At 41.4% G+C, this 15367-nt stretch overlaps 1 protein-coding gene across 1 annotated transcript; it reads left to right on the forward strand.

Annotated features, from left to right (window-relative positions):
- The first annotated feature begins 10926 nt into the window (after positions 1 to 10926).
- On the forward strand, positions 10927 to 14400 carry LOC125522680 (adenylate kinase 3). The gene is made up of 6 exons (XM_048687721.2): positions 10927 to 11223; positions 12441 to 12586; positions 12673 to 12792; positions 13009 to 13176; positions 13798 to 13887; positions 14078 to 14400. The coding sequence occupies exons 1-6, from the start codon at positions 11121 to 11123 to the stop codon at positions 14174 to 14176; spliced, it is 726 nt and encodes a 241-aa protein (XP_048543678.1). The 5' UTR covers positions 10927 to 11120; the 3' UTR covers positions 14177 to 14400.
- Positions 14401 to 15367: the final 967 nt, after the last annotated feature.

Consider the following 15367-nt stretch of genomic DNA (forward strand, 5'->3'; position numbering starts at 1 on the left):
CCCCCCTCCCTCTTCCTAGTTGGACTAGGAAATGGGCAGTCCTACTCCTACTAGGAGGAGGACTCCCCCCCCTCCTTGGCCCGCCCCAAGGTCGGCCGGCCTCCCCCTTGCTCCTTTATATACGGGAGCACCCTAGAACACACAACAAACATTGATCTCTTAGCCGTGTGCGGTGCCCCCCTCCACCTTAATCCATGATGTCTACTACACAACCTTCTTCTTGTAGACGTTGTTGGGCCTCCAAGTGCAGAGGTTTCTAGGACAGTAGCAATTTTCCGTCAAGTGGATGACCTAAGGTTTATCAATCCGTAGGAGGCGTAGGATGAAGATGGTCTATCTCAAGCAACCCTGCAACCAAATAACAAAGAGTCTCTTGTTTCCGCAACACACCCAATACAATGGTAAATTGTATAGGTGCACTAGTTCAGCGAAGAGATGGTGATACAAGTGGTATATGAATGGTAGATAAAGGTTTTTATAACCTGAAAATATAAAAACACCAAGGTAACTAATGATAAAAGTGAGCACAAACGGTATTGCAATGCGTTTAAACAAGGCCTAGGGTTCATACTTTCACTGGTGCAAGTTCTCTCAACAATAAAAACATAATTGGATCATATAACTATCCCTCAACATGCAACAAAGAGTCACTCCAAAGTCACTAATAGTGGAGAACAAATGAAGAGATTATGGTAGGGTACGAAACCACCTCAAAGTTATCCTTTCTGATCGATCTATTCAAGAGTTCGTAGTAAAATAACATGAAGCTATTCTTTCCGTTCAATCTATCCTAGAGTTCGTACTAGAATAACACCTTAAGACACAAATCAACCAAAACCCTAATGTCACCTAGATACTCCAATGTCACCTCAAGTATCCATGGGTATGATTATATGATATGCATCACACAATCTCAGATTCATCTATTCAACCAACACAAAGAACTTCAAAGAGTGCCCCAAAGTTTCTACCGGAGAGTCAAGACGAAAACGTGTGCCAACCCCTATGCATAAGTTCACGTGGTCACGGAACTCGCAAGTTGATCACCAAAACATACATCAAGTGGGTCACATGATATCCCATTGTCACCTCAGATAAGCACGTGCAAGACATACATCAAGTGTTCTCAAATCCTTAAAGACTCAATCCGATAAGATAACTTCAAAGGGAAAACTCAATTCATTACAAGAGAGTAGAGGGGGAGAAACATCATAAGATCCAAATATAATAGCAAAGCTCGCGATACATCAAGATCGTATCACCTCAAGAACACGAGAGAGAGAGAAAGAGATCAAACACATAGCTACTGGTACATACCCTCATCCCTGAGGGAGAACTACTCCCTCCTCGTCATGGAGAGCGTCGTGATGATGAAGATGGCCACCGGAGAGGGATTCCCCCTCCGTCAGGGTGCCGGAACGGGTCTAGATTGGTTTTCGGTGGCTACGGAGGCTTCTGGCGGTGGAACTCCCGATCTATTGTGCTCCCCGAAGGTTTTAGGGTATATGGATATATATAGGAGGAAGAAGTACGTCGGTGGATCTCCGGGCTGTCCACGAGGCAGGGGGCACGCCCAGGCAGGGAGGGCGCGCCCCACCCCCGTGGGCAGCCCGGGACTCTCTTGGTCCATCTCCGATACTCTGTGGGCTTCTTCTGGTCCAAAAATAAGTTCCGTGAAGTTTCAGGTCAATTGGACTCCATTTGATTTTTCTTTTCTGCGATACTCTAAAACAAGAAAAAAAACAGAAACTCACACTGGGCTTTGGGTTAATAGGTTAGTCCCAAAAATAATATAAAAGTGCATAATAAAGCCCATAAACATCCAAAACAGATAATATAATAGCATGAAACAATCAAAAATTATAGATACGTTGGAGACGTATCAATCCACCTCGGTCATAGAGAAAGGCCACTCCTTATTCCATAGTCCATCGAATCTTTACCCAAAACTTGAAAACTTCACAACACAAAACTTAACATAAAACTCGTAAGCTCCGTTAGCGAAAGAAAACAAAACACCACTTCAAGGTACTGTAATGAACTCATTCTTTATTTATATTGGTGTTAAAACTACTTTATTCCAACTTCTCTATGGTTTATAAACTCTTTTACTAGCCATAGATTCATCAAAATAAGTAAACAACACGTGAAAAACAGAATCTGTCAAAAACAGAACAATCTATAGTAATTTGTAACTAACGCAAACTTCTGTAACCTCAAAAATTCTAAAATAAATTGCTGGACGTGAGGGATTTATCTATTAATCATCTTCATAAAGAATTAACTAAATATCACTCTCCAATAAAAAATGGCAGCAAATCTCGTGAGCGCTAAAGTTTCTATTTTTTACAGCATGATCAACAAGACTTTCCCCAAGTCTTCCCAACGGTTCTACTTGGCACAAACACTAATTAAAACATAAAAACTCAATAATAATAGAGGCTAGATAAATTATTTATTACTAAACAGGAGCAAAAAGCAAGGAACAAAAATAAAATTGGGTTGCCTCCCAATAAGCGCTAACGTTTAACGCCCCTAGCTAGGCATTATGATTTCAATGATGCTCACATAAAGGGTAAGAATTGAAACATAAAGAGAGCATCATGAAGAATATGACTAGCACATTTAAGCCTAACACACTTCCTATGCATAGGGATTTTGTGAGCAAACAACTTGTGGGAACAATAATCAACTAGCATAGGAGGGCAAAACAAGCATAACTTCAAAACTTTAAGCACACAGAGAGGAAACTTGATGTTATTGCAATTCCTACAAGCATATGTTCCTCCCTCATAATAATTTTCAGTAGCATCATGAATGAATTCAACAATATAACCAGCACCTAAAGCATTCTTTTCATGATACACAAGCATAGAAATTTTATTACTCTCCACATAAGCAAAATTCTTCTCATTCGGAATAGTGGGAGTATCATAAGAGACTCGAATACCATAAATTGTTTCCACATTAAAAGAGTAATGTTCAGAAAAAGGGTATCATAATAATGACAAGTTTTATAAATATAATCATCACTATTTTTATAGCATAAGTATCATCACAATAATCATCATAGGTAGCAATTTTGTTCTCATCATAATCGATTGAAACCTCTTCTAAGATAGTGGAATCATTACTAAATAAAGTCATGACTCTCCAAATACACTTTCATAATTATTATAATAAGATTCAACATCCTCCAAAATAGTGGGATCATTACTTCCTAAAGTTGACACTCTTCCAAACCCACTTTCATCAATATAATCATCATAAGTAGGAGGCATGCTATCATCATAACAAATTTGCATATCAAAACTTGGGAGGCTAGAAATATCATCTTCATTAAACATAGAATCCCCAAGCTTGGGATAAACATTAATTGCAGCAAATATATTCTCAAAAATGTCATTCTTATCAAACATAGCATCCCCAAGCTTGGGCCTTTTCATATCATAAGCATAATCACTCTCATCATTAATAGTATGGATAGCACCGATAGTATAGCAATTATCATCATCATGATACGTCTCCAACGTATCTATAATTTTTGATTGCTCCATGCTATATTATCTATTGTTTTGGACATTATTGGGCTTTATTATCCACTTTTACATTATTTTTGGGACTAGCCTATTAACCGGAGGCCCAGCGCAGAATTGCTGTTTTTTGCCTGTTTTAGGGTTTCGAAGAAAAGGAATATCAAATGGAGTCCAAACGGAATGAAACCTTTGGGAACGTGATTTTCTCAACGAATAAGACTAGAGAGACTTGGACCCTACGTCAAGAAATAAAATAGGTGGCCACGAGGTAGGGGGGCGCGCCCACCCCCACCAGGCGCGCCCTCCACCCTCGGGGCCCCTGTTGCTCCACTGACGTACTCCTTCCTCCTATATATATCCACATACCCTCAAACGATCAAAGAAGGAGCCAAAACCCTAATTCCACCGCCGTAACTTTCTGTATCCACGAGATCCCATCTGGGGGCCTATTCCGGAGCTCCGCCGGAGTGGGCATCGATCACGGAGGGCTTCTACATCAACACCATAGCCCCTCTGATGAACTGTGAGTAGTTCACCTCAGACCTACGGGTCCATAGTTAGTAGCTAGATGGCTTCTTCTCTCTTTTTGGATCTCAATACAATGTTCTCCCCCTCTCTTGTGGAGATCTATTCGATGTAATCTTCTTTTTGCGGTGTGTTTGTTGAGACCAATGAATTGTGGGTTTATGATCAACTCTATCTATGAATAATATTTGAATCTTCTTTGAATTCTTTTATGTATGATTGGTTATCTTTGCAAGTCTCTTTGAATTATCAGTTTGGTTTGGCCTACTAGATTGATCTTTCTTGCAATGGGAGAAGTGCTTAGCTTTGGGTTCAATCTTGCGGTGTCCTTTCCCAGTGACAGTAGGGGCAGCAAGGCACGTATTGTATTGTTGCCATCGAGGATAACAAGATGGGGTTTTCTTCATATTGCATGAGTCTATCCCTCTACATCATGTCATCTTGCTTAAGGCGTTAATCTATTTTTAAATTAATACTCTAGATGCATGCTGGATAGCGGTCGATGAGTGGAGTAATAGTAGTAGATGTAGGCAGGAGTCGGTCTACTTGTCTCGGACGTGATGCCTATATACATGATCATACCTAGATATTCTCATAACTATGCTCAATTCTGTCAATTGCTCAACAGTAATTTGTTCACCCACCGTAGAATACTTATGCTCTTAAGAGAAGCCACTAGTGAAACCTATGGCCCCGGGTCTATCTTTATCATATTGATCTCCTACTACTTAGTTATTTCCTTTGCTATTTACTTTTCCTATATTTTACTTTGCATCTTTTATCATAAAAATACCAAAAATATTATCTTATCATATCCATCAGATCTCACACTCGTAAGTGGCCCTATAGGGATTGACAACCCCTATTTGCGTTGGTTGCGAGGATTTATTTGTTTTGTGCAGGTGCGAGGGACTCGCACGTAGCCTCCTACTGGATTGATACCTTGGTTCTCAAAAACTGAGGGAAATACTTACGCTACTTTGTTGCATCATCCCTTCCTCTTCGGGGAAAACCAACATAGTGCTCAAGAGGTAGCACATCACAATGAGTAATAGGAGCATCATCATTTGGGAGGGATACCTTTTTACCTTTGCTTCTCCGTCTTTTCTTTTTCTTCTTCACATCATGTGTGGGTTCAACCCTCTTTTTGGAGCTCCTTATTAATGATATTGGTTGAATAGAAGGCTCCTCCCCGTTACCTGATTCATCATAAGAAATAATAGGAGGATATTGGGAAGTATCTTCCCTTTCATTAGTATTCTCTTCATCTTCTATTTCTTTTCTTTTCTTTATGTAATTGGCAATATAAGGATTTTCAATACAATTCACCGCACAATACATATAAATTTCCTCTAGATCAAAATCAAGAAGTTTATCACAGGCAAATACTGGAAGATAGTTAGTTATACGTTTCATTTCTTCATAACCCATAAGCAAACTAAGTTCATTATAATGTGCAAGGGAAATCAAGTCATCACAATTTTTGGAAACGATTAGATCATGAAACAATTTGCATCGGATGGTTAAATGACCACGTTCATTGCAAAGTTCACAAGTACGGCTAAGAAAATATAAATTTTCAGCACAAACATCTAGCCTTTCTTGCAACAATTTAGTTTCTAAGTACTTATGCCTCTTGCAAAATCTATCTTCCCTAATTGGTGTGTACTTGCAAACTCTATGCACTCCACAAAAATCGACATGCTTATAAGAGACAGTCTCATCATGACTAGTGCAATCATCATTAGTACTATGGATATTCAAAGAGTTCATACTAATAACATTGCAATCATGCTCATCATTCAAAGACTTAGTGCGAAACATTTTAATGCATTCTTCTTCTAACACTTTGGCACAATTTTCCTTTCCATCATACTCACGAAACATATTAAAAAGATGAAGCGTATGAGGCAAACTCAATTCCATTTTTTGTAGTTTTCTTTTATAAACTAAAGTAGTGATAAAACAAGAAACAAAAAGATTCGATTGCAAGATCTAAAGATATACCTTCGAGCGTTAACCTTCCCGGCAACGGCGCCAGAAAAGAGCTTAATGTCTACTACACAACCTTCTTCTTGTAGACGTTGTTGGGCCTCCAAGTGCAGAGGTTTGTAGGACAATAGCAAATTTCCCTCAAGTGGATGACCTAAGGTTTATCAATCCGTAGGAGGCGTAGGATGAAGATGGTCTCTCTCAAGCAACCCTGCAACCAAATAACAAAGAGTCTCTTGTGTCCCCAACACACCCAATACAATGGTAAATTGTATAGGTGCACTAGTTCGGCGAAGAGATGGTGATACAAGTGGTATATGGATGGTAGATAAAGGTTTTTATAATCTGAAAATATAAAAACAGCAAGGTAACTAATGATAAAAGTGAGCACAAACGGTATTGCAATGCGTTTAAACAAGGCCTAGGGTTCATACTTTCACTAGTGCAAGTTCTTTCAACAATAATAACATAATTGGATCATATAACTATCCCTCAACATGCAACAAAGAGTCACTCCAAAGTCACTAATAGCGGAGAACAAACGAAGAGATTATGGTAGGGTACGAAACCACCTCAAAGTTATCCTTTCTGATCGATCTATTCAAGAGTCTGTAGTAAAATAACATGAAGCTATTCTTTCTGTTCAATCTATCCTAGAGTTCGTACTAGAATAACACCTTAAGACACAAATCAACCAAAACCCTAATGTCACCTAGATACTCCAATGTCACCTCAAGTATCCGTGGGTATGATTATATGATATGCATCACACAATCTCAGATTCATCTATTCAACCAACACAAAGAACTTCAAAGAGTGCCCCAAAGTTTCTACCGGAGAGTCAAGATGAAAATGTGTGCCAACCCCTATGCATAAGTTCACGTGGTCACGGAACTCGCAAGTTGATCACCAAAACATACATCAAGTGGCTCACATGATATCCCATTGTCACCACAGATAAGCACGTGCAAGACATACATCAAGTGTTCTCAAATCCTTAAAGACTCAATCCGATAAAATAACTTCAAAAGGAAAACTCTATTCATTACAAGAGAGTAGAGTGGGAGAAACATCATAAGATCCAAATATAATAGCATAGCTCGCGATACATCAAGATCATATCACCTCAAGAACACGAGAGAGAGAGAGAGAGATCAAACACATAGCTACTGGTACATACCCTCAGCCCCGAGGGAGAACTACTCCCTCCTCATCATGGAGAGCGCCGGGATGATGAAGATGGCCATCGGAGAGGGATTCCCCCTCCGGCAGGGTGCCAGAACGGGTCTAGATTGGTTTTCGGTGGCTACGGAGGCTTCTGGCGGCGGAACTCCCGATCTATTGTGCTCCCCGAAGTTTTTAGGGTATATGGATATATATATATATAGGAGGAAGAAGTACGTTGGTGGATCTCCAGGCTGTCCATGAGGCAGGGGGCGCGCCCAGGGGGGTGGGCGTGCCCCCACCCTCGTGGGCAGCTTGGGACTCTCCTGGTCCATCTCTGATACTCCGTGGGCTTCTTCTGGTCCAAAAATAAGTTCCGTGAAGTTTCAGGTCAATTGGACTCCGTTTGATTTTCCTTTTCTGCGATACTGTAAAACAAGAAAAAAAACAGAAACTGACACTAGGCTCTGGGTTAATAGGTTAGTCCCAAAAATAATATAAAAGTGCATAATAAAGCCCATAAACATCCAAAACAGATAATATAATAGCATGGAACAATAAAAAATTACAGATATGTTGGAGACGTATCAATCTACCTCGGTCATATCGTTGTAGTGCTTAGGCGAAGCCCTGCGCCGGTAGCTTCATAATCACCGTCATCACACCGTCGTGTTGACGAAGCTCTTCCTCGACACTCTGCTGGATCGTGAGTTCATGGGACGTCACCGAGCTGAAAGTGTGCAGATCGCGGAGGTGTCGTATTTCGGTACTAAGATCAATCGATCGTGAAGACGTATGACTACATCAACCGCGTTGTCATAACGCTTCCGCTTACGGTGTACGAGGGTACGTGGACAACACTCTCCACTCTCGTGCTATGCATCACCATGATCTTGCGTGTGCGTATGATTTTTTTTGAAATTACTGCGTTCCCCAACAGTAATTTCAAAGTCTTTCAGCTCCATCTTATTTGCAAGCCTGTGAAGAAAGCCATCAACCTCATGGTCGATGAAACTATTAGTCAAAAAAGGGCAGTTGCATAAACCACACCAGAATCTCTAGCAACAACACACACATCCATGCGCGATAGGAACCACAATAGAAACCGAGACAAGATAGAACATGTTTGAAGAATAAGTTGTTGAAGAGATGCCACATAACCTCCAACGATGAGAAAGAAGAACACCCATCTGAGGCTTTACGAAGAGAGGAGGCACTCTCATACCACCTTAACGCTCGCCCAGATCTAGCATTGGGCTTGATTATTCTCACTCACATCCTTGACACCATCACACCGCCCGATAAATATGGTTGCCCGGATCGATGGGGCCGCTGATACGTCTTCAATGTATCTATTTTTTTATTGTTTCATGCTATTATATTATCAATCTTGGATGCTTTATATGCATTTTATGCTATTTTATATCAATTTTTGGGACTAACCTATTAACCCAGTGTTCAGTGCCAGTTCCTATTTTTTACTTGTTCTTGACTTTTCAGAAAATCAGTACCAAACAAAGTCCAAACATGATGAAACTTTACGGTGATTTTTTCTGGACCAGAAGGGACCTTAGAAGCTTTAGGAGGAGGGCAGAAGATCTACGGGCGCGTGCCCCTTGAGCTCACGGGCCCCACGCAACTGTCTTTGACCTAATTCCAAGCCTATAAATTCACAAATATTCCCAAACCAACAAAGAGCCACCTGAAACATTTTTTCCGCCGTCGCAACCTTTTGTTCTTCCGCGATCCCATTTGGAGGCCTTTTTGGTACTCCGCCGGAGGAGGAATCGATCATGGAGGGTTTCTACATCATCCTTGCTGCCTCGATGATGCATGATTAGTTCACGATAGACCTACAGGTCCATAGCTAGTAGCTAGATGACTTTTTCTCTCTCTTCGATCTTCAATACCATGTTCTTCTCGATCATCTTCGAGTTCTATCCGATGTAATTTTCTTTTGCGGTGTGTTTATTGGGATCCGATGAATTGTGGGTTTATGATCAGATTATTCATTGAAAGTAATTGAGTCTTTTCTGAATTTTATTATGCATGATTGTTGTAGCTTTGTATTTCTCTCTGATCTATCCGTTTGGTTTGACCAACTAGATTGATTTATCTTCAGTGAGAGAGGTGCTTTGTGATGTGCTCAATCTTGCGATGTCCTCACCTCGTGACAAAAAGGGGTAGCGATGCACGTATTATATTGTTGCCATCAAGGATAAAACGATGAGGTTTATTCATATCGATTGAGTTTACTTTGTCTACATCGTATCATCTTGCTTAAAGCGTTACTCTGTTTGTCATGAACTTAATACCATAGATGCATTCTGGAAAGCGATCTATTGGTGGAGTAATAGTAGTAGATGCAGGCAGGAGTCGGTCTACTTGTCACGAACATGATGCCTATATACATGATCATTGCCATGAATAACGTCATAAGTATGCGCTTTTCTATCAATTGCTCAGCAGTAATTTGTTCACCCATCGTATGCTATGTGTTCGAGAGAGAAGCCTCTAGTGAAAACTATGTCCCCCGAGTCTACCTTTATCATATTATTAAAACTAAAAATACTTTGCTACAATTTATTTATTTTTATTTTATTTTGCAATTTATCTATCTATCACTTTCATAATTAATCCTTGTAAGTAACGAGTTTAAGTTGATTAATAATCCTTTTGTCCGCGTTGGGTGCAAGCATTTGCTTGTGTGTATAGGTGTTGTTGAAGTGAATTTGCTTGGTTCTTCTATTGTTTTGATAACCTTGGTTCTCGCTGAGGAAAATACTTATCTCTACTGTACCGCATCTCCCCTCCTCTTCGGGAAAAATCCCAACGTAGTTTACAAGTACCGGCCGCACTTTCAAAGCCTGCCATATGTGTTGGAACGAACACCAACATGGCGGGAAGGAGGCCCGTTGGACTCATTCCATTACCACGATGTCGCTATCGCCTCAACATCACCGATGGGACACACGAACTAAATGTACACGAAAACAAGTACACATCAAACGAAGAACCGAGTTCCCCTCCGTCACCTTGCGCCAAGATGGCGGCTTAAGAAGGAGAAGAAACCCTAGCCGCATTATTATTTTTTGAACATCAGTACATACGCAAGCGCTCATATATACACGCATACACTCATCCATATGAACACACATACGCACCCCCTACCCTTATGAGCACCTCCGAGAAACTGAGCCAGCATATCATCTTGAGATTTTACGAAGTCACCGTAGGCGCCTCGTAGTCGATGGAAACGTCTCCTCCCACTGAACGCGTATCGCCGAAAATTTTAAAATAAATTTAGGATAAATGCGAGCACCATGAGTTGAACCCTGGTGGGCTGGAGATACCACTGTCCACCTAACCATCCAACCACAGGTTGGTTCGCCCTAGCCGCATTGTGTGTGTTTGTGGGTTGGGGGCGAGGAAACGGGAGGGACTGATTTAGGTGATAGAGTAGGATTAGTTTTCGTTTTTTTGGTTGAGAAAAAGGATTAGTTTTAGTTGAAATGTTACTTTTTTTAAGTAGGGGAAATTTATTTTTTGAAGTAGGAAAAAGATAGGAGAGAAGAGAAGAGATGGTTTCGTAGTCGAAATAAGAGAAGAGATCATAATGGACTCTTTCTTTTATCCTGTTAATTATTTTCTTATATGTTGGCCGGGCCCAACAAGGCACCACCCCAACCCAGATCCTTCGATTTCTACGTGTCCAGCAGGTTCCAGCCGCCGCCACGACCTCGTTTCTCCCGTCGTCTCTCACCAGCACGCACCAAACCTGCAGCCCCTCCCCCTAATCTCATTGCCTGTTGCCACCCACCCACCGGCTCCACCTTCCGAATCTCGGACGCCTCCGCGCCGGCCGCAGGGCACGCGACTTCCGTTCCGGCGGCGGGGGAAGAGATGGCGGCGAACCTCGAGGACGTGCCGTCGGTGGATCTCATCACCGAGGTGCTCCGCCGCGCCAAGTGCAGCTCCAAGCCCGACAAGCGCATCATCCTCGTCGGTAAAACCCGCTCTTTTCCTTACCCGCTTCGTCTCTTTCTTCCGCTTGTAAGGTTTCTTGCGCAGTCGAGGGGGAAATCTGATCTGTGCTCCGCGTATCTGGAATTGTTCATACTTCCAATGTGGGGAGTTGAATTGGGGGCACTTAAATTCACAATGGTGGAATTAGTTGTAGTATTCTTCACAGGGAGATTGGTTCTAACCGCTCTTTTTTGTGTTGCCACCTAATTAGTACTAATCGCTATGTTTGTGTGGAATTTTAGTAATTGATAGATGTGTGGAATTTTAGTAATTGATATCAATCACTAAGATTCCGCCTAATTAGTAGTAATTGATAGATGTGTGGAATTTTACATCCATGAAAGTTTCTAGAGGATGATGAAACAGAAAGGACTTGTGAATAGTTCCTTGGTGTCATAATCACTTTGGTATCATGTGCAAGCCTTTTTGTGGTTGGTGAGGAGAAAAAAGTGGAATTCTTTGAGTATGAGTAAAGATATAGATTAAAAGCCATAACTTGGGGAGAAAGATATTTATATTCTCTCCTTTTCTTTGTTTGTGTCACCTTTCGCTGGATCCAATGTGTCTTCATATTGTTTTTTCAGTGGTATACCACAAATACAGGTGACGCTATTTATTTTGTTTAGTTTTTGCTGCTACCAATGTGTTAACCTTTTCCATCCTTGTTATAGAATAGAACCTCTAAGCTTTTGAGAAAATGACTTGTGAATAGTTCTCATGTGTCTTTTACTATGTCCAGCAGAGCTGACTACCTGATTCACAACTGCACTTGCGTCATTTTTTTGCATTAACAAAATTTTAAAATTTTGACAACAAAGATGAATAAATCAAATGCAGTCAATATGTGCTACTACATATCAAAATTTCTTGCAAGGCCTTGTTTCATTCTGTGCAGCAGCTTGTTTAGGAATATTGATCTTTATAGCTAGTAGGTAGTATTATCTAACTAGCTGCATCTGACTAGTTGCCTGGCTAAAGGAATACATCATTGCATGAGAGTATCTGAATATGATTGTGTACGGAAGAGGTGAGGTTGTGATACATTTGCAGATGCTGAAGAACACACACATAACAATATCAGTGTACTTCTTTAACTATCTATTTCATCTAATTCCTTAACACTAAGTGCTTCTGTGTATATTCTAGATTGCTCTATGCTCGGGCAATATGACAATGTGACATGTATGAATTCTGTAGGTCCACCTGGCTCTGGAAAGGGTACGCAGTCGCCCCTTATTAAGGATGAATACTGCTTGTGCCATTTAGCCACTGGTGATATGCTGAGAGCTGCTGTTGCTGCTAAGACTCCTCTGGGGATCAAGGCTAAAGAAGCTATGAACAAGGTAGGATTTCAAGAAGCTAACTACCAGCAATTAAGAACCAGCAGAAATCTCGTTTGTTAATTCCTTTGTTTCTTGACATTTTGTAGGGAGAGCTTGTTTCAGATGACTTGGTTGTTGGGATTATCGATGAAGCCATGAAGAAACCCTCATGCCAGAAGGGTTTTATCCTTGATGGCTTCCCTAGAACTGTTGTTCAAGCACAAAAGGTCCTTGATCAATATGCATCACCTTGAAAAGCATTCTTTCTGTTATAAGGACATATTTGATAGATGATACTCCCTCCGTCCCATAATATAAGAGCGTTTTCGACACTACACTAGTGTAAAAAATGCTCTTATATTATGGGACGGAGGGAGTAGTAGTTATGTTCTGGGAGCTTCTTTTTTGGGCTTCCTAACGGTTTGTTTGAACAATGGCTGCAGCTTGATGACATGCTGGCAAAGCAAGGCGCTAAAGTTGACAAGGTTTTGAACTTCGCAATTGATGATGCAATATTGGAAGAACGAATTACTGGCCGCTGGATACACCCATCGAGTGGCAGATCTTACCATACAAAGTTTGCTCCTCCGAAGACTCCTGGAGTTGATGATGTAAGTCAAATGCAGAATTCTGGACTGCCTGTATATATCATATTTGCATGAACTTTTTTAGATCATCATCATTGCTTCTCTCTTGCATGCCACCCCCTCAGTTTGCCTCACATTTAACTGTGCTAAGCTGCTATACCCAAATATGTTCAATCTTTGGCAAATATTTATGTTGTGGATGATGAGTTTTCTAGTTTGCTAGATGAAGTCTAGGTTTAATCTTCTTATGGTCTGCTTCTGGTTGTAGGCGCAATAATTTTGACTACTAGAGTGATGTTATGATTTGTTTAAATAGTTGAATATGTCCTCGTGTTCTATTTTTATGGATGCCTTCTATAGCACAATATATCCTTTCCTTCCCTGAAAATATGCTCTTTACGAAATACTACCAGAAATAAATATATTTGACATGTTTTTGCAATAAGTAGAGATTATACATCATTGCTATTATTCTGAACTTTGGTTGTCGAGGCTTATGCTACTGTTTCTGCAAGAGTTCGTATGTTTCATCCAGAAAATATATGTGCACCTGTGATTATCACATCCCTTGATACTATATATTTTTTCCTCAACTGGCATTTTGGTGCAAACTATTGACTTCTGATTCTTCTCCCGTTTACCAAGGTTACCGGAGAGCCCTTGATTCAAAGGAAAGATGACACAGCTGCGGTTTTAAAGTCAAGGCTTGAGGCTTTCCATATGCAAACCGAACCTGTATGTTTTCTCAACCATGTATTCTTCAGATCTTTCTTCCGGATGAAACAGTTCATCTGTTATTGTCCATCCTTTTGTCGCATACTTTCATTAGTGTCTTTCCTGCCAAACTCCGGTTTCATCTTGCATGAAGCAAAGCAGTTGCTGTTCAGTCAATGTTTTTAATCTGAAAACTGTTTGCTTCTCCCAGGTGATTGACTACTACTCCAAGAATGGCTTGGTGGCAAATCTTCATGCGGAGAAACCACCAAAGGAAGTGACCGTTGAGGTGCAGAAAGCCCTTTCATGAAGCAGCCCATTTTCACATTGAAAACGGCATGTACCAAAGCCCTTGCCTGGGTTCCTAGAACTAGGAAGTAATAAACTGATACCGGCACCGTATGATTCACATTTTCCGCCTGCAATGTGCGTGATTGCACCATTTTGTTACAGCTTTTGCAAGCTCATGATTGGTCCGAGCAATTTAACCGTGCAAATGAACATTCTATTATACATATGGACATCTTTGTTACAGCTTTTGCAAGCTCATTGGCTCCGAGCACGCACTATCGTGCAGGGCGAACCAGCAGCCAACACATGTCTTGGTGGACCCCATCGCTCAATAATACGTTTTCCTTTTTCTAATTTATTTACTGAAAATATTTATTTTCTCTTTGCCTTATCGGCTTGTCCCTCGCACTATTGCTGCTGCAACTCTACTACGAGAGAGGTGAAATCTGCCGTACGGGCCATGGCCCGCAGCAAGACAGGAGCAGCGCCGCCCATCTCTGACACGCTTTGTCAACTAGATCTGTCGTGGCTAGTGCCACCTATCAAAAACTTTGATGGGTCTTTTCTATATGGGTTGCCCGGGACGCGGCTAGTGCCACCTATCAAAAACTTTGATGGGTCTTTTCTATATGGGTTGCCCGGGACTCGAATACGCTCTGAATCATGTCTCCATTTTGAAATAAAAGTCTTTTTAGACGTTTCAAATGGACTACAACATACGGATGTATGTAGACATATTTCAAAGTATAGTTCACTCAATTTGCTTTGTATGTAGTCATTTATTGGAATTTTTATATATTTAGGAATGAGGGAGTAGTATATATCAATTCTCTTGATAACGGGTTGGTTGATAAAGCTCCATCATGTTGAAAGGCGGTAAGACGGGAGTCGTCGCTGCTGGCTAGCGCTGCTCACCTCCGTCACACTGCGCTGCCTGAGGCCGTGGTCTTAGCTGGAGGCAAGATGGGATCCATCGCGGCTAGATCTGCTCGCCTCAGGCGCGCTGCCCCGCGCTCGGCCGTGTCCTTCGGCCGGCGGCAAAACGGGAGCCGTCGCGGCTAGTGCTGCCTGCCACCTGCGAGCTCAAGGCTAGGGCAAGGTTCTGGCCGACCTGCCCCCTGGGAGATGGCGCCATGGTGGAACTGATGCGCTGTCAGCCGGTGGCCGAGATGAAGATGCGAGCTCGATACAGACTCAACAGGCAAAGGTG

The sequence above is a fragment of the Triticum urartu genome, chromosome 7A (genome assembly GCF_056163025.1).
Source record: "Triticum urartu cultivar PI428250 chromosome 7A, HENAU_Tu73, whole genome shotgun sequence".
NCBI classification, from domain to species: Eukaryota; Viridiplantae; Streptophyta; class Magnoliopsida; order Poales; family Poaceae; genus Triticum; species Triticum urartu.

Excerpts from the sequence above, each read along its gene's own strand:
- LOC125522680 (XM_048687721.2), top strand. The coding sequence starts at position 11,121 with ATGGCGGCGAACCTCGAGGACGTGCCGTCGGTGGATCTCATCACCGAG. Across the intron at positions 11,224-12,440 it reads CAAGCGCATCATCCTCGTCG|GTCCACCTGGCTCTGGAAAG; the intron begins GTAAAACCCGCT and ends TGAATTCTGTAG. Across the intron at positions 13,888-14,077 it reads TCCATATGCAAACCGAACCT|GTGATTGACTACTACTCCAA; the intron begins GTATGTTTTCTC and ends TGCTTCTCCCAG.